The following is a 13,075-nucleotide window of genomic DNA, read 5'->3' as shown; positions in this document are numbered from 1 at the left end:
CTTGCTGGACATGGCGAAGAAGAAGTCAAAGTCCTCTGCGATGCAGTACAGTTTGCAGATGTCCTCGTCTGAAACAGACAGGGACAGGAATTTGGGGCATTTTAATGGACCGATGCGCCATCATCATGTTTGCTGTTTAACACGACCGCGGAGGTACCTTCGGCACCTGTGTCTCTCTCAGCGTGAGCAATGGGAGGGCTTTTTTTTACAAGGGAGAAGGGGGATAAGGAAACAGATGGCCCAGGCACTGTGGAGGCCTTTTGAGCATTTACCCAGGTGTGCGCTGCTGGCATCCACACCGCGGCGGACTAAAAGCCGTCTAACTAGCTTAAATCCCTGTAATTCCTGTCTGCGGCTGGGGCGATCGTGGCTGGCTGTTAGAAATGAATTAAATGAATGGAGAGAGATTGTTATGATGAAGGGACTAATTGGGCATGTTTTTTTTTTTTGGTGTGTGTGTGTGTGTGCGTGTGTGTGTGTGGTTTTGTCTTTCGCTCTACCGTCTTGACATATATATGTAAGGCAAGAGCATACATTTCCAAACATACATATTCTCTCTCTTTCTCACACACACACACACACACACACACACACACACACACACACAGACACATTCATGTTGAGGCAGAAGACTCCTAGTCCAGTAAATGTCCCCAGGCAGTGCTGAATAGTGGCAGACTGGGTCGATCTCTAAAACCCGACAGCATTATTACGTACGGACGGAGGCAGCTACGCCGCCGAGGCAGAATTACACCTCACAGGGAGGAGGGGGGTGGGTGGAGGAACACACCACGCCAGCAGAATACACTCACGGGGAGGAGAGGGGTGGGTGGAGGAACACACCACGCCAGCAGAATACACTCACGGGGAGGAGAGGGGTGGGTGGAGGAATCAGCCTGACAAGCTGTTACAAATGGGCCATAGCTAATTGCACACAGGGGCCGTATGGATCTCACACGGAGCCTGAAATATGGCGGGAGAGACGAGACGTGCGTCCTGACTCCAAGACCCCGACACTCGGAGCGGGAAGACACGCCATACAGGTCACTGACTGAGCCGGGAGCAGACTGTGCCAAACTCTCCTCGGCATAGTCCAGCTGTGCCGCAATGCATGCAAGCAAAAAACGTCCACATGCAAATATATGAGAGGCACCGGACACTGGATGTATCAACATCTATCTTATCTCGACTGTGCAGCCAGTTTTATGGCTGGTCTTTAAAAGACAGACCTATGGATATGATATACATTTAAGCCATTGTATCGCTGACTATTGTATTCTTCCAGGTGTTTCAGCACGATTTTTGGTCTGACATTTCTGCATTTATGTTGAACTTCAGCTATTTATTTCAATGCCATTTCATTGTTTTATTGATTTCTTTGGTCGTGAACCATGTCAACAAATGCATAAAATAATCCTAAAGATTGATGATGCATATAATGCACAGATCTATAAAGTAAAGTATTAACTTTCCAGGGTTTCTCTGGAGTGGCTCTCTTGTATTTGGTGTAGAAGGAAAGTCATCCTTGAATAACAAAATTCAACCCACTGCACCTTTAAACCCAACCCACCGAGTTCGGTGGTGGTGTTCTGTGGTCAAATCACTTAACCGGGCCGTCCTCCACATTAACCACGGGCATCCCGGCAAGGGAGGATGTGCGGATTTAATGCGATTGGATCTGGCACTCCAAGCCCGGGGGCAGGAGACTAAGTGCCTTTACCTCTCCCTACCTGGCTTTGCCCTCTGAGCACGTGCCAAGCCTGGGGATGCCATGCTGGTCACAAAGCCAGTGCCCACCCTGGGGATGCCATGCTGGTCACAAAGCCAGTGCCCACCCTGGGGATGCCATGCTGGTCACAAAGCCAGTGCCCACCCTGGGAACCGTGGGAGGTGGGCAAATAAACGGGGGCAGCTCCTTCCCCAGGAGTCAGGCTGGACACACACACACACACACACAGGTCAGGCTGGACACACACACACACACACACACACACACACACACACAGGAGTCAGGCTGGACACACACACACACACACACACACACACACACACACAGGAGTCAGGCTGGACACACACACACACACACACACACACACACACACACACACAGGGTCAGGCTGGACACACACACACACACACACACACAGAGTCAGGCTGGACACACACACACACACACACACACACACACACACACACACACAGAGTCAGGCTGGACACACACACACACACACACACACAGGGTCAGGCTGGACACACACACACACACACACACACACACACACACAGGAGTCAGCGGACACACACACACACACAGGGTCAGGCTGGACACACACACACACACACACACACACACACAGGTCAGGCTGGACACACACACACACACACACACACACACACACACACAGGGTCAGGCTGGTTTACACACACACACACACACACACACACACACACACAGGAGTCAGGCTGGACACACACACACACACACAGGAGTCAGGCTGGACACACACACACACACACACACACACACACACACACACACACACACACACACACACACACACACACACACACACACACACACACACACACACACAGGAGTCAGGCTGGACACACACACACACACACACACACACACACACACACACACACAGGAGTCAGGCTGGGCTGCCTCTCTTGTCCTTTCTAATCAGTGTAGGACTAATGGAAATGGGACAGCCATATTATTTCTTTCTTTCTTTTTCACTGCTTTCTCCCTCTCTTTTCCCTCTCTTCTTCTCTCTCCCTCATTCAGTTTTCTCTTTTGCATGTATGAATTAATAAGCTCTCTCTCTCTCTCTCTCCCTCTCTCTGTCTCCATCTCTTTCTCTCCCTCTCACACACACACACACACACACACATTCGTTGCGTGTGCTGTGAGAGGGGGCAGGTGGCCACACGCCCGGTGGATGGAGAGTCCATGGGAGCCTAAGGGCCTGACTGGGGAGTCCATGGGAGCCTAAGGGCCTGACTGGGGAGCCCATGGGAGCCTAAGGGCCTGACTGACTCTAGCTCACTCGCTCACTCGCTCGGTCCCCGAGCATCGCCTCAGCTTTCTCTCTCCATGGCGCTCACAAAAGGCACACACTTGGCTGTTGGAAGTGCTTTGGTAAACACTTTTTGTCAGCAACAAATAGGGGGAGATTAGAGTTTTTGACAAGAAAGTGTTTTTGCCAAACGGGAAGTGTAGAGGGCTGGAAGCACTGAGGCAAGTCTGAACAGTGTGGCCTGGCAAAAAAGGATTTATGAAAGCCGCAGCTTTTTTAATGACTCTGCTGAATGTAAACATGAGTGTGTGTATGTGTGTGTGTGTGTGTGTGTGTGTGTGTGTGTGAGTGTGAGAGTGTGCATTTCACTTTTCTTGATTTATTCAAGTCAATCGCACATTTTGGAATTTCCAATAAAAAACTTCCTTTGCTAGGGCTTTGTGGATGCATTCTGTCATTTATTAACACCAGACACACACACACACACACACATGCACACACACACACACACACACTCACATACATTTGTGACTCACATAAACATATACAAAGGACATACAAAACCCTTACCGTAAAGTGTTACCCAAAGCACAAATACAAAGATACATAAACACAGGTACAAACACAAACTCAGCACTGCTCCAAACAACTACAAAACATTCACACAGTCTATTTCACACACATACACACACAGACACACACACACACATGGCTTCCATACCTTCCACCTTGGTGTAAGGCTTCCACTTGTAGTACCAGCCCCTGAAAGGCTTGCTGTTGTACTCGGCACACTGCTGGGCGCGGAAGTCTACGGCGTTGGCCTGGCAGGGCTTGGTGTTGCACAGCTGGTACAGGCGGCTGGCACCTGCGCAGAACTTCCCGTTGTACTGTGGGCTGTGGGGCCAAACAACTAGCAATTAGCACATATAGAGAGAAAGGGAAAGAGAGAGAGAGCAGAGAGTTGAGGGGAGTAGAGAGCAAGAAAGAAAAGAGGAGAGGAGAGAAGAGTGGAAATAAGGGATGAGATATGTGGATGAGAAGAGAAAAAGCAGATGTCAGCTGCACAGCCTCCTTCAAAAGGCTGGGGGCGAATCTCGGGGTGTTGCTCGTCCATTCTCAGACACTAAATCATGGGAAAGCACGCAGGTTTCCCCTCTCCTGACCTGCGGACCGCGCTCTCTCCACACTCACCGCCATCGCACCTTATCCACGTAAACGGATGAGGTGTGAGACTCCTATCACAGCCATGGCGCTGCAGCGCTATGTGCACTGTGTAATGCACTTTCAAGCTGTGACTTTTGGATTACCTCCTCGCTTGCTGCACAGATACATAGGTGGATTCGGACTCAACACGACAGTTGGGGATCGCTGGGAATGTCGGAGGAGATTGAATCGCAAGTGCGGTGACAGGACAGGGTAATTGAAATACCACACGCATGTCCAGATGCAATGTGTTTGTCTATGACCACCGACCATAGTTAATGGACCAAACATACTGAAGGTTTACACAATCCCAAACTTGTCAAAGCACGGGAGAGAGAGAGAGAGAGGAAAGAGAGAGAGAGAGAGAGAGAGAGGGAGAGAGAGGGAAAGAGAGAGAGAGAGAGAGAGAGAGAGAGAGAGGGAAAGAGAGAGAGAGAGAGAGTCAAAATGTATTTTGAAATCAGACACAAGAGGATGGGCAAAAATACTCAAAGAGGTTCCATACAGGCAGCTATAGCAATAGCATGATCTCAGCATTCAATGCCAAACACATACTGTAAACCTCAAACTGTTGTGTATTTAAAGCACACAACCACACACACAAACACACACACACACACACACACACAGAGAAAGGGATGGTGAAACTGATTCAACAAGGTCCCCAGGCTTGCTTTGCCACCATGGTACATGCAGTATTTGCGGTCTCAGCCCACATGTTTCGAACCGCTAACAATGTAGCACATGTGCTCCATGTGAAGGGAGCCAGGGTGAAAGGGGCGAACACAGGCCTCCACAGGCACCACCACAGGAATGCCACCCAGTGCCACTGCCTGAGGCCCTGTCCAGAGCCCAGCTGCCCACAGAGAGCCCCTCGGCTGGATGGGTGAGCCGTGACTTGGGCCTTCTCATGTTTAAAGTGGAGCTGTGCAGTTTTGGGGGGGCCGATGTTCCCACACCAGTAAAAAACCTCAAAAGCAAACGCCCACGCTCTGGCTCTGTTGTGTTGGAGTGCAGCCCGGATTCAACCCCGGGCACTGTATATGTGTGTGTGTGTGTGTGAGGGAGAGAGAGACAGAGAGAGAAAGAAAGAAAGAAAGAGAGAGAGAGAGAGAGAGAGAGAGAGAGAGAGAGAGAGAGAGAGGAACAGAGACATGGTCTGTGGGTGCTTCTTTGAATGTGCAAATGCATGCATGCACGTACATGCTTGTTTGTGTGAGTGTCTGTTCATGCATGTGATGTGTGAGCATGCATGAACATATGAGCGTGTGTGTATGTGTATTCCACTGATTGTGTGTGTGTGTGTGAGTTTGTGGGTGTGTGTGTGCGTGTGTGAGTTTGTGGGTGTGTGTGTGCGTGTGTGAGTTTGTGGGTGTGCGTGTGGGTGGTCGTGTGTCTGTTGGTATAGGTACGTGTAATCCTGTGTGTGAGCATGTGCAACTCTCCCCTTACAGAGACAAAGAGAGAGAATGAGAGAGAGAGAGAGCTAATGAAAGAAAGAGAGAGACAAAGAGAGAGAATGAGAGAGAGAGAGAGAGAGCAAAAGAAAGAGAGAGAGAGAGAGACAAAGAGAGAGAATGAGAGAGAGAGAGAGAAAGAGAGCTGCCTGATGTTTATTAAAGGGACAGGTGTGACTTCCACTCGCTCTTAAAGATCAATCATCACCTTGGTGTTTGTTTAATGATCAAAGGCAGCATGGGCTCGGCACCCTGGCAAACCCACATATGTAAATAACAGGGCATTATCGCTTATCCCACACTACACTCAGCAGATAAATCGCACCTCCGACTTTCAAAGGCTACGTGAGAAGCTATTCAAGTGAGCCCTCGCTGCGTGTTTAATGAACTGAGAGGGGGGGTTGAAAAAAGGAGACTTTAGGCTGAACATGCAGCTGTGGGCTGAAGACAAATTGAGTTGTGCAGGCCAGACAGGCCGAGGATGACACAGACGGAGTGTGTTCCATCCAGACATGTGCGCAGGTGTGGTGATATGTGAGTGAAAGCTATACTGGGCCCTTTCCAACACAATAAAATAAATATATAAATAAATAAAACATATTTTTGACATATCTCAATATATGCACATGCATCTAAAATCTCTTTTCCATAAGTCGCAAAAAAAAGGTCCAAAGGCATTCTGCACCATTGAAATGATTCCCAGCCTCGCCGTGATCAGAACACTGTTCATGCCGGTGGAAATTATTATCATCATCATCAACAACAACAAAAACAGCAACATCAGGAATACTGAGTCCCACTGCAATGCCAAATCCTAAATCTCCTTTTCTGATGGTCGTACGTTTGCGCTAAACCTCACTAACACACATAACGTGTCACTTAGTCAACTCCGTGGGGATTCCATGCACCAGACTGGAGAGACTGACACAGAAAAGACCACCAGTTTAACAGAGTGACCCCCTAGTAGCTCCACCAGTTTAACAGAGTGACCCCCTAGTAGCTCCACCAGTTTAACAGAGTGACCCCCTAGTAGCTCCACCAGTTTAACAGAGTGACCCCCTAGTAGCTCCACCAGTTTAACAGAGTGACCCCCTAGTAGCTCCACCTAGTAGCTCCACACAGGGGCTTGTGCACAGCACCGCGACTCGGCCTGATCCTATTACGGCTTAGGCATGGAGCACTATGGCCCATATGCTAGAGTGCTTACGGGTCGGGAGAGAGGAGAGAGAGAGAGAGAGAGAGAGAGAGAGAGAGAGAGAGGGAGAGGGAGAGAGAGAGAGAGAGAGAGAGAGAGGGAGAGGGAGAGGGAGAGGGAGAGGGAGAGGGAGAGGTCCGCGGTGGCCCATGAGAGGGTGGGTGGGGTGTAGAGGACAGGGTTTGTGACATGCAACATCTGGGTGGGTGGGGGGAAGGGGGTTGTTTATGCTGTCCAGGGATTGTCTGATCTGATGCTTGTCGTTCAGACTGACTGGCTGCTCTTTAATGCCAAAAGCTAAAATGACCATCTTTCCCTGTTTGCTCACTCTTTACTCCCTCTCTTGCTATGTTGCTATGTTGCTCTCTTTGCTATATTGCTCCCCTTTGCCATATTTAACTATATTTGCTCCCTTGCTATGTTGCCTCTTGCTATGTTGCTATGTTGCTCTCTTGCTATGTTGCTCTCTTGCTATATTTGCTGCTATGTTGCTCTGTTGCTATGTTGCTCTCTTGCTATGTTGCTCCCTCTATGTTGCTATGTTGCTATGTTGCTATGTTGCTCTCTTGCTATGTTGCTATGTTGCCTCTTGCTATGTTGCTCTCTTGCTATGTTTGCTCTCTTGCTATGTTGCTATGTTGCTCTCTTGCTATGTTGCTCTCTTTGCTATGTTGCTATGTTGCTCTCTTGCTATGTTGCTCTCTTGCTATGTTGCTCTCTTGCTATGTTGCTATGTTGCTCTCTTGCTATGTTGCTATGTTGCTCTCTCTTGCTATGTTGCTCTCTTGCTATGTTGCTATGTTGCTATGTTGCTATGTTGCTCTCTTGCTATGTTGCTCTCTTGCTATGTTGCTATGTTGCTCTCTTGCTATGTTGCTCTCTTGCTATGTTGCTCTCTTGCTATGTTGCTCTCTTGCTATGTTGCTCTCTTGCTATGCTGCTCTCTTGCTATGTTGCTCTCTTGCTATGTTGCTATGCTCTTGCTATGTTGCTCTTTGCTATGTTGCTATTTGCTCTCTTGCTATGTTGCTCTCTTGCTATGTTGCTCTTGCTATGTTGCTCTCTTGCTATGTTGCTCTCTTGCTATGTTGCTCTTGCTATGTTGCTCTCTTGCTATGTTGCTCTCTTGCTATGTTGCTCTCTTGCTATGTTGCTCTCTTGCTATGTTGCTCTCTCTTGCTATGTTGCTCTCTTGCTATGTTGCTATGCTGCTCTCTTGCTATGTTGCTATGCTGCTCTCTTGCTATGTTGCTCTCTTGCTATGTTGCTATGCTGCTCTCTTGCTATGTTGCTCTCTTGCTATGTTGCTCTTGCTATGTTGCTCTTGCTATGTTGCTCTCTTGCTATGTTGCTCTTGCTATGTTGCTCTTGCTATGTTGCTCTCTTGCTATGTTGCTCTCTTGCTATGTTGCTCTCTTCTAAAAGGTCCCCAACAGCCCACGGGAGTAGTAAATTATGTGGTGACATCCACGGACTGAGGTCAACTTGTCTGTCTCTCTGCATAACCCTCCTCGCTCTTACTGTACCCCCCAGTCCAAAAAAAGTCACAGTAAAATCATTTATCTTCACCCTTCCTTCCCCATACCACACACACACACACACACCCTACATTAGCTTTTCTGCCCACTTCAGTCTACCAACATCTTCTCTGCCAACATCCACACAGGGACAGGGGGCCACCAAGGCAGACAGTGTGCTCCCTCTCTCACTCTCCCCATGTCTCCCTCTCTGCCTGATATGTCCACTAGACCACTCTCCCCATGTCTCCCTCTCTGCCTGATATGTCCACTAGACCACCCATGTATCAGAAGGTCTCGACTGGCGTCTCAAAATCAAAGGCTCAGTTCTCTACGGACAGACCCCTTTCAGATCAGGTGTTTGCTCGCTATCTTCTCCCTATGACCTCTTGACCTCTGGAGGACCTCCCTGGTGCTGGCTCCCATCCTGTGAGCTGGAGATCCCCACCCCACCCCACCCCACCCCACCCTACCCCAAACCCTGGGTCTGTCAGGCAGACCAGGGGTGGCACACGCTGCCAATTAGCACAATGTTTCCAGCGCCGTAAAACCCACTTTACGATCCCGTAGGAGAGAGAGAGATGCCAACCTGATCACAAACACTGCTCTTTTCCTCTGCGCCTGGCCACGTGCTAAACTATTTATGTTATTGGCAGTAGTCCTTGAGATTGAAGCAACACACACACACACACACACACACACACGTGCACGCGTGCGCACACACACACACACGCACACACACACACACACACACAGGAAAGTTGGGGGAATTTCCTATACTGAGAGGTCACATTTACGGGTAAACTATGCTTAAGCTATGCGATTAAGACAACATCTCTTGGCCCTGGTCACACACCATCATGTCCAACTGGGAGCAAACTGATGAGTCCAGTCTGCTCGACCGCAACGCAAAGCAGGGATCGCCTTTCTGGAACAAGTACGGTGGGCTGGACACAGGTGGCCCACTGAGACCGCAGGTGTTGTCTAAGCTAGATAAGCCTTCATTTGTCAGAAGGCATGTGCATGATATCTGTTGGCTAGTGATGAAGTTTAGATTCAGAAAAGGCCTTTAAAAAAGGGTGTATATTAGCAAGATCCAGGCCAAAACTCATGGTAATAAAACTGATTAAGAATGTTGATTTAGGCACTTATACTCTCAAAATGCTGAAATCAGCAAAATGTTTTAAAATAAATCAGTATTGACAAAAAAATTATAAAAAAAACAGACGAAGAGTCAAAAAATGTGGCTTCCAAAGAGCTGCTATGGAAAATAACTACGCCCATGCTAAACGTTTGCAGACTGCCTCACACTTTGTGCAGCTTTTTGCACAACATCCACTGGTAAAAAAAAAATCTAAATATAACGGGAAATGTTGAGAATAAACAGAAGTTTTTAGTAAAAATCGGCATACATTTCTTCCCCCAGACATCCAAATCAGCCAAATATGTGTCACGGCATTTGTGTGGTATTTAAAAAAGAATCAGTGATTGGCACATGTCAGTTTGTGACCCTTGTCTGTCTATGGAAAACAAGGCAAAGTCAAAACAGTGGGGGTCGAATTGAGGCTAATCCCCCCCAAACCTAAAAAAGCTGTGATCAGACGACGAGAGGAGCACCAAAACAAGACAATCTGACAGATTGCTTCAAAACACAAGTCTTCCCGTGGTGAGGCCTCGGCTGTGTAATTTCGCTATCATTAGTCAAAAGGCGTCCTACGAACGCTAGAACGCTTCATTTGGGCACTCTGAGAGGGAGTGAATGTGTGTGGGGGGGGGTTTGGGTAGACAAACTCAGAAACAGAAAGGCAAAACATGCTGTCTGTCTGTTGAAGAGTTGTAGGACCTCAATGTAAAATTAGCAGAATTTGAGGTGGTGCGTAAAAGAATGTCTCAATATCTACTTTGGGATAATAGAAGTAAAAACGACAACTGTGAGCTTTCACAATGTCAATTCTAAATGAAAAAAAGACAGATTTCACCATTGGAAGAAACAATATAAGACCACTAAACCAGAGAGTTCCTGGATACCGTTATAATCAATTGAATGGCAGCAGTCTGGGTGGTAAATCCTCTTATTTGCATATCCCAGCATCCTCTGGAGATCCTTTCAGACATCCTATACCTCAAAACCAGCAGATCTCTCTCCAGAAGTATCCTTATCAAAGGGAGTAATGTGGATCATATGAGAACAACTAGCCTGTTCAGGGAGAATTAAATGCAGATCCAGGTAAAGACAAAGACAGCAATTCAGTCATGGAAATACCATACTTGCACACAGACACACACATGCATGCAACCCCCCCTCCACACACACATACACAGACACACACGTACACACACACACACACACACACACACACACAGCGGGTCTTCCCTAAAGCCATGTCTTTGATGAGGAAAAGGATTTTCCAGCAGCTGAGTGCTCTGTTATCCCAATCCAGTCAGCACAGGCTCTCCCAAAGCCCAGGGGCCGACGCTAACGCATGTGCTTTATTAGTCTTGTCCTGGGGCCCAGGGGCCGATGCTAACGCACACACACACACACACACGCTCTATTAGTTTTGTCTGGGGGCCCAGGGCCCGATGCTAACGCATGTGCTCTATTAGTTTTGTCTGGGGGCCCAGGGGCCGATGCTAACGCATGTGCTCTATTAGTCTTGTCTGGGGGCCCAGGGGCCGATGCTAACGCGTGTGCTCTATTAGTCTTGTCTGGGGGCCCAACGATGAGGAGAGGTAAGGAGAGGAGTCGGACGCTCAGAGACTCCAGACAGGGTCCACCAGGGCTGGACTGCATTTTTGGCCATGGCGGCCCACTATGATTATTTATACGATATGCTGAGGCACACGACATACCAGAGGATATATGCGCACATTTATCATCCATTTCGGGAAAGCAATGTTTCACTAATATTACATGATAATAATAACTGTAAGCTGTAACACCTGCAAACTATAACTTTATGGCAAGCTAAAATAACACTGTAAGCTGGACACCGAGTCTACTCATAGCATTATTTGAAAACAAAGGCTATTAAAACACACACACACACACCCACTAGGGTGACCACCTCCAAACCAGCAAGGACGAGGTTGTGCACAAAACTCTATAGGCTACTATTATTATGCATGTTTTAAGTCTGACTGAATAAAATGAGTCCTGTAATTATTTCCTATGTTGAGCATTTACACGCTTTTAGCCTACAATCTCCCCAGATACTATTAAGTGAAGATACACACATACCAAAACATGTTCATTGTTACGGGCTATCATAATTTCTGTGTCATTCTAGTGTCTTTCTGAGTGCGTGCGTGTGTAGCCTAGGCCTACGTGTGTGTACCTGCCTATACGCGCACAGAAATGTGATAGGTTTGCTTGTTGTACTGCGTCAAGATTGACAACAATTTAGACCATTCATAACTTATTTTTATTGTTTCCCCCCTCCGCGTCGACGACAATCGAATAGCGCAATGTAAATGCAGATGGCTTCTTAAAAAAAAAAAAAAAAAAAAATGCAGATGGCTTCTTTGCTACTGATGCATGTTGCAGAGAAACGCTCAAATGCATGTCAATAGACAGCGGAGGAGCAGGTGGTCACCCAGCCCTCCACACACACACACAACAGCCCTCCCTGCATGAAACGTCCCTCTTCATTCTGATAACATTTACAGTAGCTGACCTCTTCCTCAATTTGTCCCTGCTGGGTAACGTCTCCTCCTCCTCCTCCTCCTCCTCCGTAACGTCTCTGTCCACCTCCTCCGAATCCACCTGTACTTCTCCTTCCTCTGTGTTACTACACTGCACATCAAAGCTGTGTTCCACACCTTCAGCCTGTGCACTCGATGTCGTCGGCCCTGCACCCGCTGTAACAGTCGACCTTGGGGTGAACATTTCTGTGATTTTGACACATTTTGCTGCGTCCACATGTGGGCTTTTTAGCCTTTTGTCTCGCAGCTTCTGTGCGCCCCCCTTGCACTTTTGTGGTTTATTAGGCCTACTATCCATTTTCACAATTTCACAGACGGAAACTCACTTCTCTCCGCGGTCAGACAGATCAAATGACAACATTTGATAACCCTGGGAGGGGAGGGGCTGAGAGATGTCATTGGACTAGCCCAATGTCTACTCAAAGAAAATCAACCAATGGGCCGCGTTTCGTGTCTCAAATACCGTCCGATATTTTTTTAAATTATTATTAAATTATGACAGCCCCGGCTCAAAAGTGTGCGTCGTCAGTCAGTCAGTGATGGCCAGTCCATGCCTGGGGTCCACCCAGTAGATGGACACCTTTAACAGCAGCACTCACAAAAACACCCAACGTGTCCTTCAGAAAAAAACATGGCACACACACACACACACACACACACACACAGACACGGAGAGTGCTCTAAAGGAGAGTTTCTCTAAAACATCTGCAGTCTATTTTATCTGTATTCTAGAGGATCAGTGATTGGTGTGACTACCAGATTATCTCCATCGTTAATCAACCCTAAAAGCAGACTCTCCCTCCCTCCCTCTCACTCTTTTTCTCTCTCCCTCCCTCCCTCTCACTCTTTTTCTCTCTCCCTCCCTCCCTCTCACTCCTCTTTTTTTCTCTCTCCCTCCCTCCCTCCCTCTCACTCTTTTTCTCTCTCCCTCCCTCCCTCCCTCTCACTCTTTTTCTCTCTCCCTCCCTCCCTCTC

General features: G+C 47.9%; 1 protein-coding gene across 1 annotated transcript in view; it reads right to left on the bottom strand.

The window, feature by feature from the left end:
* adamts18 (ADAM metallopeptidase with thrombospondin type 1 motif, 18) overlaps positions 1–13,075 on the bottom strand; it is an 81,828-nt gene that overhangs the window by 31,140 nt on the left and 37,613 nt on the right. Inside the window, 2 exon segments of the mRNA XM_048263638.1 lie at positions 1–68; positions 3,745–3,917. The exon segment at positions 1–68 is cut by the window's left edge and continues 63 nt beyond it. Of these exon segments, the coding sequence (XP_048119595.1) occupies positions 1–68; positions 3,745–3,917 (241 nt within the window).

This window comes from Alosa alosa, chromosome 14 (assembly GCF_017589495.1).
Source record: "Alosa alosa isolate M-15738 ecotype Scorff River chromosome 14, AALO_Geno_1.1, whole genome shotgun sequence".
NCBI classification, from domain to species: Eukaryota; Metazoa; Chordata; class Actinopteri; order Clupeiformes; family Clupeidae; genus Alosa; species Alosa alosa.
The sequence above is the reverse complement of the archived record's forward strand: the minus strand, read 5'-3'. Positions and strand labels throughout refer to the sequence as shown.